Raw genomic sequence first — 16,385 nt, forward strand, 5'->3', positions numbered from 1 at the left:
TTTAATCTAAAAAGCAGGTTTTTTCTTCATATTTCACTCATCATTCCTATTCTTAAATTAAAACAATTTAAACAAACTTGCATTTTGCCTCCATAGGCCTACTTTATATGTTTGCTAAACATTTTCTTATGGTCTAAGAATAAATTGCATTGATGTCCTAAAACAAATTTGATTGAATATTTCAGATAATTTCATTCACAAACACTCAGAATCATGATGCAATTTTTTTTCTCCCTCCCTCCTTTTTTTACCCTTTCTGATCACTCATTCATTGTCTCATATAACATTAATTCAATTAATCCTCATTAACCGCGCCCATAATAATGATTATTCTTCTTAACTTCATTTCTTGTGACATATCGATTATCCATGTGTTTTATCATCTTCTATGGATATTGAATTTTCACTTCACTATTTCTAAAACTACTCCATCATTTCATCCTCCCTTTTGGTTGATGTTCTTTTCCTTCCTTTTTTCTTCAATCAATGTTTTAAACAATGTCTTTCTCTGCTCTTTGAACATTTCTAACTACTTTCATAATGTTTCATTTATTTCTGTACCACCCAAATTCTCACTCTTCTTATTAATTTTAATGATAACTATTCTTTGTCACCACAAATTAACAAACAATCATGCTATGCTTTGGTTCCATTTCAAATCACTCCACCATAACCCAACCCTCTCTTCCTCATTGTGCATGCGTTCATCAATTTGTCTGTTGGTCTGTTTGTCTATTGGATTGGCCGTCTGTCCATCACCCTCCTCCCTCTATGCACAGAAGTCTAACTAGCCGCATTTTACAGGGCCTCATCAAATCGGAGCCTGGAGACAAACAGGAAAAATACAAATTCAGAAAGCCGCTTGGAGGAGAAGATCAAGCTGAGCATTCTGGGTAATGTGAGTAGTTCAGCAGTCTCGACACCCACTAGAGAGAAGAGGTGAGTAACATTTATATGCAGTTCAAAATGTGGCGTGGCATGTCATGGCCAAACGGTCTTCCGGAACCAGGAGTGCGTTTTGGCGACCCCAACCAAAGCCCAACCGAATCCACAAGTCGGTTACCGGTTGGTCTGAACAACATCGACACCGGGCTTAACCGAACATGCGAAAACGCTCAACTGATGACCAATACTTCTGGTTGGGTTCGCCAAAATGAACTCCAAGGTCTGGGCCCAATTTCATGGCTCTGCTTACCGTAAGCACGGAATCAGCGCTTACAAAAGCAGGAAATTATGTGCTTACAGCAAGCGTATTTCACAGGTTAGCGGCGAATTTTGACTTCTGCGCGTGCGTACTCCCCAGTACTAGGCATTCTACGCTTACAAGGCTAGCGCTGAAATTCGGCGCTTGCACGTAAGCGGGGAATCGTGATCGTAAGCACAGAATTCGGCGGTAAGCAGAGCCATGAAATTGGGCCCAGGTGTTGTGAGCAGTAAAGTGTGGTATTGAATCCCAGTCTCAAGGCACTTTACCATAACTGAAGTGGCATATTTTGTTTGTCTTCAAACTAAGGCACTGGCATTCTGTGTTTACAATAGAGAGTAAACAATCTTTGAACATTCCTGCAAAATGTCGCGGTTCTGAAGTGCACAAATAGTGCTTCCATGCGGGTTGGTTGTCATTATCCACTCTTGGGATGTGCAAGTTTTCTTTCATTCTGAACATACAAATTTGTTCGTTTCTACTCCAGGAAACCCAGCAAGCTCCTCGGTAGGCTCAAGAAGAACAAACAGAAAAAGAAGAAACTGGCTCCCATCAGGAATGACCAGGATCCATACGATAGACCCTACCAAGGTGGTGCGCTACCAGGGATCGGGATGGCTCGACCGGATCCTCTAGGTGGGGTAGCGACACCTGATGAAGATTCAGAAGGAGATAGAAGAAAGAGGTTGGATTCTGATTCGGATGAGGAGGAGGAACGGAGGCCACTCAAGAAGCAAGGGAGACCTCAGGGCAAATCAGACTATTCTTATTAGACATCATCATCATCATCATCATTCTCTGTGGTCCATCAAGGGGGACGTACATGTAGAGCGGCCCAAACCAAACGATTTGTTGCAGACTGCCACAGCTGCTGTGCCGGTGAGTCATGGTCCATGTCTAGCTGGCGCAACCAGGTGTTGAGTGGTTGCCCTCTGGGTCTCTTCAAGGCTGGGCCAGGACTTAGACATGAGACCAATTTCATGGCTATGTTTACTCTAAGCGAAGAATCGGCGCTTACTGAAGCAGAGAATTTTGCGCTATCGTCAAGCATTTTTCACCGGTTAGTAGGAAGTTTTTGCCTGTGTGTGTTCTCCACATTACTTAGTTTTTAGACATTCTTCGCTTACACGTCTATAGGGCAGAAATTTTACTGCTTGCGCAGTAAGCAGCGAATGGTGATCATAAGTGCAGAATGTGGTGAAGCAGAGCTATGAAATAGGGCCCAGACCAACATAACAATTGCAGGGCTATAAACTTTTACACTGGACCACAGGCCATGAGGCCATAGTTTTGGTGTCGGACCAGGAAACTTTTGACTGGACAAAAAGTCTGGTGGTCTTGTGGGTTTTTTAAATAATTTAATATCAATGAAGCATAATTTGTTATACAGTACCTGCTTGACTGTATAACTGTTTGTATTTTGTGGCATTCTTCTTTTACGTCTTTTCTTGGTTAATTTTTTTGCAACAACTTGAGCACCTTTTTTTGTGGAGACGAAATATTGTTTATCTTCATACATGTTGTAAGTAATATTGTGATTATTATTTCTGTTTGCAATCTAATAGTTAGTGCATTAAATCCAATGTAACTTTGAGACTTCATAACAGGCAGGTCTCAACCTTTTTTATTTCTTGAGTTGATCCTCAAAAACAGAATTTTCAATGCATTTTATTTTACACTTTGAAACAACGGTTCACCCAAAGTAGTTTTTTTTATGATAGGCCTACTTTAACTGAAGTTGACATACAAGTATGATCATAAGCCTTTTTGAGATATGGCAGACACAATGCTACAACACTGTAAAGTTGTGGTAAATTTGTGCGTATTGACCATATAAATAGAACGTATGTTATTCAGTGAAGTGCGCATTATAGGTGATGCGGCGTTTACACGTAAACCTAATGACCACAAACATGGTGAGCGTGGCATCAGTCGCGACATGTGACACGCGTGTATCACGTCCAGCATACCTCACAAAGGCTTATTGATAGGCCATGCAGTTCACATTCCATTCTTGATTTTGTCATTTTGCCTGCCTTTTTTAATGAAGAAAATTTTCATACTCAGGATGGCAACGAATTAAATGAACTTGTAAAATAAGCATGAAATAATTTGATATACAATAAAGTTTGTATTACATTGTAGCTTCTGATAAGAACAATATTGAGTTATGTGGAATAAGTGCTGGTTGAAGCTTTACATCGTGTGGATTAAAAAAACTAGAGTAAGTAAACTTCAAGCTTTTACAAAATTGGTCTGTAGTCAATAATGGTTACAGTGCCGTGGCTGAGCGGTTAAGAGCACCGAATTCGTGTTTCTGATCAGCAGAGTGTGAGTTCGAATCCCCAGCCGTGACACTTGTGTCCTTAAGCAAGACACTTAACCATTGCTTCGTCCTTCGGATGGGACGTAAAGCTGTTGGTCCCATGTGTTGTGTAACGCATGTAAAAGAACCCAGTGCACTTATCGAAAAGAGAAGGGGTTCGCCCCGGTGTTCCTTGCTGTGACTGCTGTATGCGCAGTAGCACCATGTTAAACCTTAGAAGGTGCTAAATGGTGCTTAAACATTACAATTTATCATTTGTTATTAATGTTTTGAAGTATGCAACTTTTTCCCCTAACATAGCACCATGTAATGGTTTACAAGGTGCTGTGGCACACTATGCGGCCAATCCAACCAGGAATACTGGGGCGAACCTGTCCTCTTTATGACCAAACACACGATGCCTTTGACTTTACGCCCCATCCGAAGGACGTATCAATAATGGGTTAAGTGTCTAACTTCAGAACTCAAGTGCCACGACCGGGACTCAACCCACATTCTGTTGATCTGAAAGTACCAGAGCTCGAGAACAATGCTCTACTGCTCAACTACAAGACGTCATTACACATGGTTATACCCGCTGGTTAACCAACTACAGTTTTCCTTACTTTGAAGTAATAATAAGAAAGATAAACTAGGAGGGTCAGGTTCAATTATTAATTTCAACAAATCTTTTGTGCAATTTTTGGTTGTAATAATCTTTGGCTCTGTGTGTGTGGTGTCATTTTTCTACACGAAGCAATTTGATTGAATCCCTGTTTACACAAGTGCGATTAAACTTTTCTTTTACCCATCTGCTAAAACCAAAGTTCAATGTTTAATTAAGATGAACCACAAAAACCTTCGAGATATTGTTTGACAAGTTGAAAAATCATTTAGTGAGATCCATGCTGTACACAATATGCCTCTATCTGTTTAGAAGTGATATTTTGTCAATTTAAACTCTTTAATTTGTATCAGTCACTTTGTATATAATTTGTATCAGTCACTTTGTATATAATTTGTATCAGTCAGTTTGTATATTTCTATAGTTTTTTTGCTGTTTCCCCCAAGGTCCAATTTCACAGAGCTGCTTCAGCAGAAAATATTGCTTCATATTTTTTTCTGAAGCAAGAATGAGCAGGATGCCAGTCAAAGCTGGTAGTGTTGACATGGTATTTTTAAGGGTACCCTTATTTTGGTAAGCAAAAATTTGTCGTGCTTAGCATCTTTCCGGTGCATAAGCAGCTCTATGAAACTGGGCCCTGTGATACAAGAGGTAAATTTAACTGTGGTGTATTTAAGACATAGTACACTTTGATATTCTCAAAAACCCCAAACCATTTTTAACAAAATTAACTTCGAGATGCCTGCCCAAAATGATATGTTGGCATTTTGTAAACAAATGACAAAGGCGTCAGTATCACAAGCATTCTTTTATTTATGACCATTCACGTTTTTATGGAGGTTGTTGTATAAAAAAAAAATTGTTACTTTCTTTGTATATATTTTTGTATTTTCATGTGTAGTTTTTCAGAATGTCTATTCATTTGATGTCATATTTTTTTCAGACGACTATGGGCTCAGCAATTTAAAAAAACCACACTCTCTTTAAAGTGTGAAATTATTCATTCCAATATTACACAAGAGTGCTTTATTTGTAAATATTTGCTGTTTTGAGGTGAAATGGAAGGACAGCAATTGAGTATTTTTCTAGAAATGTGAGTTCTTGTGTAATTAAAGGCAGTGGACACTATTGGTAATTACTCAAAGTAATTATTAGCATAAAACCTTTCTTGATTACGAGTAATGGGGAGAGGTTGATAGTATAAAACATTGTGAGAAACGGCTTCCTCTGAAGTGACACAGTTTTTCGAGAAAGAAGTAATTTTCCACAAATTTGATTTCGAGACCTCAAGACATGTCAGATTTAGAATTTGAGGTCTTGAAATCAACTATCTAAAAGCACACAACTTCATGTGACAAGGGTGTTTTTTCTTTCATTATTGTCTCACAACTTCGATGACCAATTGAGCTCAAATTTCCACAGGTGTTTTTTTTGTATGCATATGTTGAGATACACTAAGTGAGAAGACTGGTCTTTGACAATTACCAATAGTGTCCAGTGTCTGTAATGTAATATACATTTTTGAAGGAACATCCTAATTTTGTTGTCAGATAGTAAACAACCAAAACCAGAATTACTTTTTATTTGTTATCTTGGACTATTATTTTCAAGTGTCTAAGAACTAATAGAATTTTTTTGTTTTTAAATTTCAGGAATTAATGTTCTTTTTCAAGAGGCTAAAGCACCTCATACCTCCAACTAAAGGCAAATTTTGAAGCCAAAATTATAAGTTTATAAAAATGTTTTGTATGAAAACAAGTTTATATCAATATGAATGAGAACTGATTTATGCCTTTGGTCTCTGATGTGAATAGTTAGCCATGTTTTTGAAAAATATTGATGCCTTAAATTTGTTAATTCCAAAATGTCCATGTTTCTATATGTATATATTTCAAACTTTCATTAACAGTCGTGTTGTCAAATCACTTGATGTGCCTGTTTGTAACAATGCTAAGTGTTCGAAGAATAAAACGCCGAACTTTATACATTAAACTACATCGTATCTGCTTTTTGAATCTCAATTGTAACTAAAAAGTTTTCATATTGAGTTGATGGGTTTAATTTATTTCTGTCTTGTTTATTCATTCAACTTCAAACTGAATTTCACAAAAACATTTGGGACAATTTGTTTTGTATTGGTTTTGCATACTGCAGCCGATTTCACAAAACTTTACGCAACTGCATAAGACCACTTGCCCAACGATTATGGCGCAAGTTGCTCCATAGGCCTAAACGTTGCGTAAGTGGACTTATGCAGAACTGCATAATTTTGTTAAATCGCCTGCTGGACTTGTAAACATTTTGTGGATACCCATCAGGAAAAAATATATACATTGTATTACAGCTTACTTCAAACTAACATACTTTACACTCACAAAATATCTGACTAAATCACACCAACTTTTTCAAAACTGACTATAATAATTATAAGAAAGCCTCCATTCTGTGGTGGATTCATGTTTTTTATTTCAACGAACAAGAAATGGAATGCTTTTTTAAATTAGGGCTTATTATTCTACAGTTAAGGAGTGTCCAATTTTCAGCAACTGAACAAGCCTTTCTTTAATGTCATAGGACAAATCACTGATACTTGAAAAGCAACTGATTAAGCTTGATGAATTCTGCATACATTTAAAAACAAAACAAAAAAAACACCAAGACAAAAACTACAAACCCTAAATAAATTGCATTTTGCTCTGATGTGAAGAGGTATTTAATTAAATCTCCTCATTAGATGAAAGATCTGACCCTTTCACCAGAAGAATAATTAGGATGCAAATAACTCTAAAACTACTATGAAAATTTTGAAATGGCAAGGAAAACAAGAAAATCTCAGTAAATGACCATAAACTGATGCACAAAAGGCTTTTCGTCATGTTCGTTTCGTGACTCTTTTAATGCACAAATTAGGGGGCATCTCAGTAAATGCACTCAAACATATCAAGAGCTCACAAAAACACCAATTTGAAGTTTGAAGTAGAAATATTATAACAAATTCATCGACTGAGCAAATATTAGGTGGTTATCGGCTGCAGCAATAATCATTCATTGTAGCATGCCAATTTTCTCTGCCAAATTAGTACATGAGCTTCACAGACTGATTGTGAACAGACCAAATAAGTTGGACCTTTATCCATGGATGGTTTGAAAAAGTTAAGAAACAACCAAATTTCAATTATTGGCAAACTCAAATAGCGCCCTCTATTTAAACAAAAGCAGTCACATCATTGGTAACTGTGCCTGATGTTTGACCTTGACTAAGATTCTTTGCCACTGGATATATGAATCAAACCACATGTCCTGTTATCTGCGCAATTCTATACATTTTCTTTGGAATGCAGTATTAACATGCTGAACATACATAAATTCTCAGATAATCAAGTATCATTCTTCGAAGTAACATTAGAGGTAACTTTAGAGATAATATAAGAGCAAAAAGTTCCAGGAATATTAGCTGAGTAGTTGGAGTACCAATCCTTTCTGGTGCCCTGGAAACCCCTAGTTATTAGCTACAAGTCAACTACAAGTCAGGAATAAACACAATTTTTTGCTCACAGGCGACACCTTTTTAATTTTTCAGTCAGTGAAAAGCCTTCTTACACATTTTTTAAGTTTAATACTTAGAGCCAGTGGACACTACTGGTAATTGTCAAAGACCAGTCTTCTCACTCGCTGTATCTCAACATACAGGTGTATGCATAAAATAACAAACCTGTGAAAATTTGAGCTTGATTGGTCGTCGGAGTTGCGAGATAACTATGAAAGAAAAAAACACCCTTGTGGAAAATTACTTCTTTCTCGAAAACTACTCCACTTGAGGGGGAGCTGTTTCTCACAATGTTTTATACTACCAACCTCTCCCCATTACTCATTACCAAGTCAGGTTTTATGCTAATAATTATTTTGAGTAACTACCAATAGTGTCCACTGCCTTTAAAAGACCAGTAAGCCTCACAAGTGGTTTAAAATGACACAAATGTATTGCATATGAAGGCTTGGACACAGGTTTCAAAGCTAAGCTACAACCATGGAGGTAAAAATAGATTCTTTGAAATGGCAATCCATCTAAAATACTAGTGCTGGGCGAATAGTGAAATTTTGTTATTCGGATACCGCTGGCCAACTATCCGAAATTAACCAGATAATCTAATGTTTTTTTGCCGCTAGAGGACGCTATTTTAAAAAAAAAAGGGCGCTGTTCGTTTGTGAATGAGATCATATGGGCGGATTGATATTAGTTTTAGACAGTGTCACTCGGTTCATTCATAAAAATGACCGGATCTAATTTAAAGATGGCGATTTGCTTTTTCTTTTGATCGTGATTGACTCTACGTGAAGGAAAACTTTTGTAATCTTTGAACAAATTACGTCAGAAATGTCACTGTTTTAACTTTTCACAGAGGTGAGCATAGTTAAATACTTAATATATGCTGTTTTATGCTGTCTTAATAGAAGTTTTATAAGGATTCAGAGAAAACATTCATATCAGTTGTCGCCCGACGTCCGCGGATATTCGGATATTAAAGAATATCCGGTTACTTGGTTGTAATTACAGAATTATCCGGTTTGTAAATAGGTATTCGCGCCCTATGCGGATATCCGGTTAAGAAAAAAAAGGCATTCCCGGTTACGGATAGGAAAACCTATTCGCCATTAACCGGATATTCAAATAATTCGCCCAGGCCTATAAAATACATGCCAGCCAATTTTGAACCTTACATAAATAAAGATTTTCTGACTACGAAAGAGTGCTCACAACAATAGTTGCATGAAATTAAATAAGACAGGTGCTTATTTAAGAAAAACACCTTAAAAAATGGTGTCTTGCTCAATCATATCTCAAACATTACAAACAAAATTGTTGTGTTATTTATAAAAATTACTAATCTCAGCACAAAACCCTTTAAAAGTGCCATTTTATTACACTTTCCCTGAACAATCTGGTGCATCCAAAGTTTTAATTTGTGTTTAAAAGTATTGAAAATACCAGCTTGGGCTATCTGTGCTCCTCTGAATTGCAGATGTGAATATACGAGCAGCTCATTAAAGAGAAGATACACGTTTGGTAATTGTCAAATACCAGCGTTCTCACTTGGTGTATTCCATCATAACCATAAAATAACAAGCCTGTGAAAATTTGGATTCAATCGGTCTACGAAGTTGCGAGAAAATGATGAAAGAAAAAACACCCTTGTTGGACGAATTTGTGTGCTTTGAGACAGGAATAAAAGACTTTTAGCGAGAAGTCTGTTATTACTTGAGTGAGAAATTACCTCTTTCTCAAAAACTACATTACTTCAGAGGGAGTGGTTTCCCACAATGTTTTATACTATCAACAGCTCTCCAATGCTCACTACCAAGTCAGCTTTTAAGTTAATATTTGTTTTGAGTAATTACCAAGCGTGTACCTTCCCTTTAAATATTAAATATGCAGCAAGTTAGCTGAACATTTGATGCACTGAGCTGCTCAGACAACTACACAAGAAACAACCCTACATGTAAATATCAATCTTGAATTAATTCAACAAATGTTTTATACTATTTTTGAAGGGTCGGTCAAGAAAAAAGAACTGTCTAAAATTGAGAGAACTTGAAGAGTATTTTAAATTGTTGGTGTAATTACCAACCAATGAAAAGTCAAACTAAACATAAATATTGAAACAAAAGGAGTAGAGATTTGCAGGGTCACAAGATGGTGGTATTCCAACAATGAGGAAAACCACTTGTTTCTTTACAAATCTCTTATCATTAATTGTTTGAATGCACACACCAATCAAAGTATCCAAGATCCCTTGACAACTAAATTTGGAAAAATGTCAAACAAAATGAGTGCCAAGTGAAGGCCATTTCATTTGAATATATATAGACGATGTGTCACTCGAAAACCATAACATGATTCGCGGGCATACCGCCGGGCAAAACCTTTGTGTTTTGGCAGCCATCTAGAAAGTGTATGCAATCTTACCACGACTACGCGTCTTTTTGCCCGGCGAAACATGACGTATACAGTGTTTTTTTCAACAGAAGGGGGTTTGAATGTAAACATAGGTCACATCGTCTATACCAATGTCTTGTAAACACGCTTAAAGGAGGTAGGCCTAGACCAATACAAAGGCCCTCCCCCTGCCTCCAAGTAAAACTCCAGGCTGAACCATGAAGTTCAATTGACAACTCAAACTCTTGATCTTACATGTCTTATGACCTTGGCTTTATGAAGCACTTTTAATTGGTCTTTTGACAACAGAAGTTCCAATCTCATGCCTGAAATCATTTAGAGGGCAAGGCCTTTTTCATTTGGAAAAGAGCACTTCCAATGTGAGATCTTAAAGTCTATGGGTTAGTTTCAAGGGGCACAAAGGCCAAGACCAAGGCAACGGAGGCAGCGACCTCCATGTAATTCCTGGCCTGCCATCTTAAGCAATTATTTACAATAAACTTTAACGCCCCTGGAGATCATTGATCAAATAAAAACAAAACCAAGATCAGGCATGAGACACTAGCTGTCTAATTCTTGTAACAATCCGGATCGCCCAACCCCAAAACAGACCATCATCATTCCAGTATCATTCAACCATTTCATCCATTTCTATCATTCCCAAAAGTAGTGACAAATAAGTACTGCTTCCATTTAAGTAATTCCTGACTCAAATCCACTCCCTTTTGCCAAGTATTTATAATAAATTTCCTGCTGTATTCTTCTACTGATACAAAAACTGAGGATGTCAGATTAAAAGGTTTAATCTCTCCAACAGTTTCGTTTTTCCTCCAAATTTAAAAGATCTGGTATTTTTAAGTGTCACGATCAAACTAGACACATCTGAACCTCTGATTGGTGTGTGATCATTCTTACGCTCCCTATAAAACTTTTTTTGGGGATAAAGTCCCTTAAAATAATATACACTATACAAGTTTCTTAGCTTCAAAGAATCCCTTGAGATGTCTCATCTGCCAGAAGCCGGTGACTAGGAGGATAACTGTCTGTCCGAGGGACCACCACAAGACTCGTTGGTTTGTGCTCTCACTTGTCTGTCGAAATCGCTCCTCACGATACTACAGAAGAAAGAAACATAAATTAACATCAGACATGGAATTTCATCTTTGAGAGGCAAAGACCATGTTCATGTTGCAAAGGGGACTTCAATTGGAAAACCCTGAAGTCTATAGAAAACTTATGAAGGGCAGGCGTGTATGCTTCGTGTTTTTGAAAGGGCAAGGGCACTAAGGCATTACTCTTTGAGAAAGGGCACCCTATGAGGGAATTGTACATTTCTATTGGAGCATTTCAAGGGCACCAAGGCAATAACCAGGGGGCATGGAGGCAATCGCCTTTATTGTCTTCGTGAAGTATCAGGCCTGGAAGGGGTACAAAGGTCAGCGGCATTGGACTGGATCCACTAAGACACATGTGTTAGAATTTTCAAGTAGTAAACTGGGTTTGAAAATCTTTGGACGTGTATCGATTGCAGCTTTGTAATTGCCAACCGCGAGTATTACACTTGATCATTGCCATTTCAACATGATGAATTGCTCTATGGCTAACAGCAGCACATGATTTCCTGAAGAATAATCGCCTTTTCCATGGCAAATGATGATCATCGTTTTAAGAAAATGTCCACCAGTCATAAAATTGTCGAGACATGGAACAGTTTAATTCACAGTCTTTTCACGATTGTGCCCGTGTGTTTCATTTCATAAATATTCAAATCACGGTCAGGAAAAAAAATATGGGAGGTCTTAGCGCCAAAACTATCAAGACATTTTTTTCAGACAAAAGTTTGTTCAAGAATAAACGAAGATATCTACCAAGCCATGAAGTGAAATGTCAAGCCTCAGCACTACCATTATCTTAAAGACCCTGGACACTATTGGTAATTGTCAAAGACCGGTCTCCTCACTTGGTGTATCTCAACAATATGGACAAAGTAACAAACCTGTGAAAATTTGAGCTCAATCGGTCTTCGAAGTTGCGAGATAATAATGAAAGAAAAAACACCCTTGACACACAAAGTTGTGTGCGTTCAGATGCTTGATTTCAAGACCTCAAGTTCTAAATCTGAGGTCTCGAAATAAAGTTTGTGGAAAATTACTTCTTTTTCGAAGACTACTCCACTTCAGAGGGAGCTATTTTCCACAATGTTTTATACTATTAACCTCTCCCCATTACTCGTAATCAAGTAAGGTTTGATGCTAATAAACATTTTGAGTAATTACCAATAGTGTCCACTGCCTTTAAGATGAGTTGTAAATATCACCGTAGTGGTTTGTATTGTAACATACTTTGGTGAGGTAGGATTTGAAACTTTGCATGGTAGAAATACGATATGGATAGGTTTGCGGTAACACCATGTTATGACTATCTCTAATGAGTTGGGGTGGTTCTGAAAAGAACCGTCGGTTTCAACCCGACGTTTTGATCAGTATGCTCTGATCGTCGACATACATCTTCATGTCAGTTCTCTCTGTGACATGTCCGAGGAATGGTTGCGATTGTCTCTAATGTTAGACTCACCCTTTGGTAGTTTTGTTCTTTCTGTACTTGTGCGACCTGATCTAGGAGCTGTCTAATACGAAGCTGTAGCTCAGTCAGTTTATCCTTCTCGGCAATCTGTTTGTAATCATTGGCATGTTCACCAACTTCAATATCCAGATGAACCCTCTGCAGACAAGAAAACAAATCAAAATCAATCAAGGTCCATCATTATATATTTGGTTTGCGGTAACACCGTGTGTGTGTATCTACTTGCCAGGTAGAGTTTGTTCTTAGAGAACTGTCTTTCTTTACTCTACTACCGCGGAGTAGGTTTATTGGGTTGTTCGGGAGACTTCTCAGTTCTGAAAAGAACTGTCCTGCTTTTTAACTATTACCCGGGCAAATGGTTACAAAAATAGGCTGGGACTACTACTTTAGCTTATAGGATATGATCCTAATTAACTGTACTACCGCGGAGTCAGTTCTTAAATTGTCTCAACGTTTCGACTAGCTTGCTCTAGGTCCATCATACTTGAAAGAAAAATCTTGCTGGTTACCCAGTTCTACCCAGCTCTAAACCAGACCTGTGGGTACACTCTTCTGTGGTAACGGGAACCCACTTTTGGCGATTGTGATTTCAAGAGACCCAGTCCCAATAGACTGATCCAGTAGGCTCCGCCCACAACGCACGTGTGAGCAAGAACACCTGGGGCTCTCCAATGCCTTTCTGCACAACTCTGCCGCGCGCCAAGATACGCGCACGCATGTCGGACCTTAGTGTCAGACCTTCGTTGCGTTGTAATTGGTCAATACGCAATGAGGCGGAGCTTAATGGATCGGTCTATTAATACCCATCTACGACACACATTACTATTAAGAAGTACACCACATATAACAGTCAGCATAATGTGATTGGTTGTTGATAAATAATTATTCAAATTTAAGCATGGATCGTGCGTACTGTGTGTATGGACCTAGGCGACTTATGTTTTATACTGAACTTAGTGGAACCGTGTCCAACTCCAAACCAAGTTTTTTTTTCAGAACCGGAATGGAGTCCCAAATTTCTGGAAATCCCCAATGTCTGTACATTTAGCATTTGAATCTATAGGAAGGTTGCAACAATAAGTAACACAACACAATCACACTAAAACTTGTATATTTACCATTTTGTTGTTAGCACCAAACATAGCCCACTTGGTGGAGTTTGAATAAAGGCATATGGAGTGTTCTCCAGGTGTGTGTGATGTAAATGTAAACCTTCCTTCAGAGCTGTACACCTTGGACAGAATAATCTTACTGTCTGGATCCTTGACTTCAACATGCATACCAATGTGCGGACTCGATGGCATGAAATCATTGGTGTTTTTGTCGTACAGTTGGGTTTTATAGTTACCTGCAAGAAATTAAAAAGTCAAGATTTAATAATAATAATAATAATTATAATAACAAATTCGTATATAGCGCATTTCACAATAACCGTATCAATGCGCTTTACATTAGTGCCCTGGTCATAGGGCCAATAACATCCTTGCAATGTTTCTCAGCTCCCTAGGGAGTATACAGCCCTGAGTTGCCGGTAAGGCGCTTGTGGCTTTTTCATACACAATATCAACCTCTACCCCCGCAGGTACCCATTTACACCCCTGGGTGAAGAGAAGCAATTGTAGTAAAGTATCTTGCTCAAGGACAAGTGTCACGACCGGGATTCGAACCCACACTCCGGTAAATCAGCACCACAACTTGTATTCGATGCTCTTAACCACTCGGCCAAGACACTCTATAAATGACTCGGGATCTAGAGCTAAAGGGATGAGTTTTATCTCGAAAATGGCAAATAAACCATAGATATATTAGAACTATATGTGTGCTGTAATAAAAACATAAATTTAATGGAAAAACTTAACGAAAAAGTGTGTATTTTTTAACCAGAAAAAAACTTCACTTGCACGAAAAGCGGTCGGACGCCATCTTGGCTTAAAAATCGTGTTTGAACCAGACCATTATGATACGGGTAGATTTAGCACTTAAAAACAACAGAGGGCGGGCTTCATGTGAAGACCTTCACTGCACTGTGCACAGTGCATGATGCCCGCCCTCTATTGCTAAATCTGACTTACCCGCATCATAATGGACTGGTCCAAACACGATGTTAAGCCAAGATGGCGTTTTCCGTGAAAGTTAAGTTTTTTTTCTGGTAAAAAATTCACACTTTTCGTGAAGTTTTTCCATTAAATTTATGTTTATATTACAGAACACACATAGTTCTAATATATCTATGGTTTATTGGCCATTTTTGAGGTATTTAAAACTTGTTTGCGGCGTGTTGGCGTCGCTCTGTACTTGTTGTCGGCTTGTTGTCGGCTTGTTGTCGGCCTTTAGTAGGACCCTAAATTACAAATACATGTATGGTCTTCTTAGTCACAAGATGATCGGACATCGCACACATACTCAATCAAACTTCGTGCAATGTACCCAGTAATGCCAGAAAATTTGATGATAAAAATAAAGTGAAGTATTTTTCTGGTAGTCTGACTGACACTTAGTTGCGATAACGTAACCCTCCTGCCGACGGCGTAGCCGCAGGGTTACGAAGCAGACGCAATGTGAGCAGGGCGAAATGGTTAAAAACGTACAATTTCGACAGCTAGGGAATCTGGTAAGTTTTTGTGCCTTTTCTTCAAATTATTTCCTCAATGGTGTTTTGAGTGATATTGTAGGATTCATTAGACATTGAGGATCAAATTCGTGTTTCTAGAATTTGTGTCATGATTTTCAAAAAGTGGTAAAAATGGAGCAAATCTGCTGACTAGCTGTCGAAATTGTACGTTTTTAACCATTTCGCCCTGCACACATTGCGTCTGCTTCGTAACCCTCCGGCTACGCCATCGGCAGGAGGAGGGTTACGTTATCGCAACTAACTGACACTGAGTCTGGCATGGAATTGGAACTCGGAATATGGATTGTTTGGAAAAATCATTCCCATTTTTTATTGTTTGCCACCTATTAATAAGTGCTAAAAGAATAGTATGATCGAAATTTTAGCTTTTATAATAATAAATCGAGTAAAAGGTATTAAGAAAGTGTATTCATTAATAGATTGCCCTGGATAAAAATCAAACAATTTAACTTTTTAAGTTAAACGTGTGGGAATGGTATAGAAACAAATAGAATACTAAATAGAAGGTTAGTAACTCAGTTAGAACATACTTAGACAAAATACTCACCAATAACCATAGTTTCATCAGGGATTTCTTCGATGAAACATTTCTTTTCTGTTTCACCAATGTGAAAATACAAGCCTAATGCAGAAGAAAACCCTAAAAAGAGAAGAAATGCCGTCTGAATAAACCTCCCCATGTTGAAACGCTACAGCAGAAAGCAGCAGCCAGAAAACGGATGGTTATTTTATCACTGGTACTCGTTTCTGCGTACAAAATAAATGTACTGGGATTTAGATACCATTGAAATTCTTGTTCACTGTTTTGCCACGTCGTTTTACGTTTAGACTGGCCTGCAAGTCGTTGCATCATTCTGTTGGCAGCCGGCGAGAGGTGGGGGCGGGGTCAATGGAATTAAGATGGGGGGCGGGGGTGTTGAAACAACCAATTAATTAAATACATCAATATTAGCAATACTATATCAGTACACACACTGAGCCTGCCAACTCAGTGGTGTAACAGTTCAGAGTGGCAGGTTGGGGTTGGGGATTGGGGCGATGCGATGGGGTGAGGGGCCTTGGGAGGGGGCACTGCATAGCAACCGTTATTGACTACAGGCC

At 38.2% G+C, this 16,385-nt stretch overlaps 2 protein-coding genes across 4 annotated transcripts in view; one reads left to right on the forward strand and one right to left on the reverse strand.

Moving 5' to 3' along the window:
• Window positions 1-6,676, forward strand: part of LOC139941131 (uncharacterized) — a 36,117-nt gene extending 29,441 nt beyond the window's left edge. For 2 of the 3 annotated variants that reach the window (XM_071937577.1, XM_071937576.1), the window contains exons 25-26: window positions 805-939; window positions 1,692-6,676. In XM_071937577.1, the coding sequence (XP_071793678.1) occupies window positions 805-939; window positions 1,692-1,977 (421 nt within the window). In that variant the 3' untranslated portion in view covers window positions 1,978-6,676. Of the gene's footprint in view, window positions 1-779; window positions 940-1,691 lie in introns of all 3 variants that reach the window. The other variant, XM_071937579.1, reaches the window with a different exon arrangement.
• Window positions 4,744-16,008, reverse strand: LOC139941133 (transmembrane emp24 domain-containing protein 4-like). The gene is made up of 4 exons (XM_071937581.1): window positions 15,832-16,008; window positions 13,771-14,000; window positions 12,644-12,790; window positions 4,744-11,184 (listed from the first exon to the last, which is right to left on the reverse strand). The coding sequence occupies exons 1-4, from the start codon at window positions 15,962-15,964 to the stop codon at window positions 11,035-11,037; spliced, it is 660 nt and encodes a 219-aa protein (XP_071793682.1). The 5' UTR covers window positions 15,965-16,008; the 3' UTR covers window positions 4,744-11,034.
• Window positions 16,009-16,385: the final 377 nt, after the last annotated feature.

This window comes from Asterias amurensis, chromosome 8 (assembly GCF_032118995.1).
Source record: "Asterias amurensis chromosome 8, ASM3211899v1".
NCBI classification, from domain to species: domain Eukaryota; kingdom Metazoa; phylum Echinodermata; class Asteroidea; order Forcipulatida; family Asteriidae; genus Asterias; species Asterias amurensis.

What these genes read in the sequence shown, in the direction of transcription:
- LOC139941133 (XM_071937581.1), bottom strand. Translation starts at nt 15,964, where the DNA reads ATGGGGAGGTTTATTCAGACGGCATTTCTTCTCTTTTTAGGGTTTTCT. An exon ending in TGATGAAACTATGGTTATTG is followed by an intron (nt 14,001 to 15,831) that starts GTGAGTATTTTG and finishes AATTTCTTGCAG; the next exon opens with GTAACTATAAAACCCAACTG. An exon ending in AAGAACAAAACTACCAAAGG is followed by an intron (nt 11,185 to 12,643) that starts GTGAGTCTAACA and finishes TTTCTTCTGTAG; the next exon opens with TATCGTGAGGAGCGATTTCG.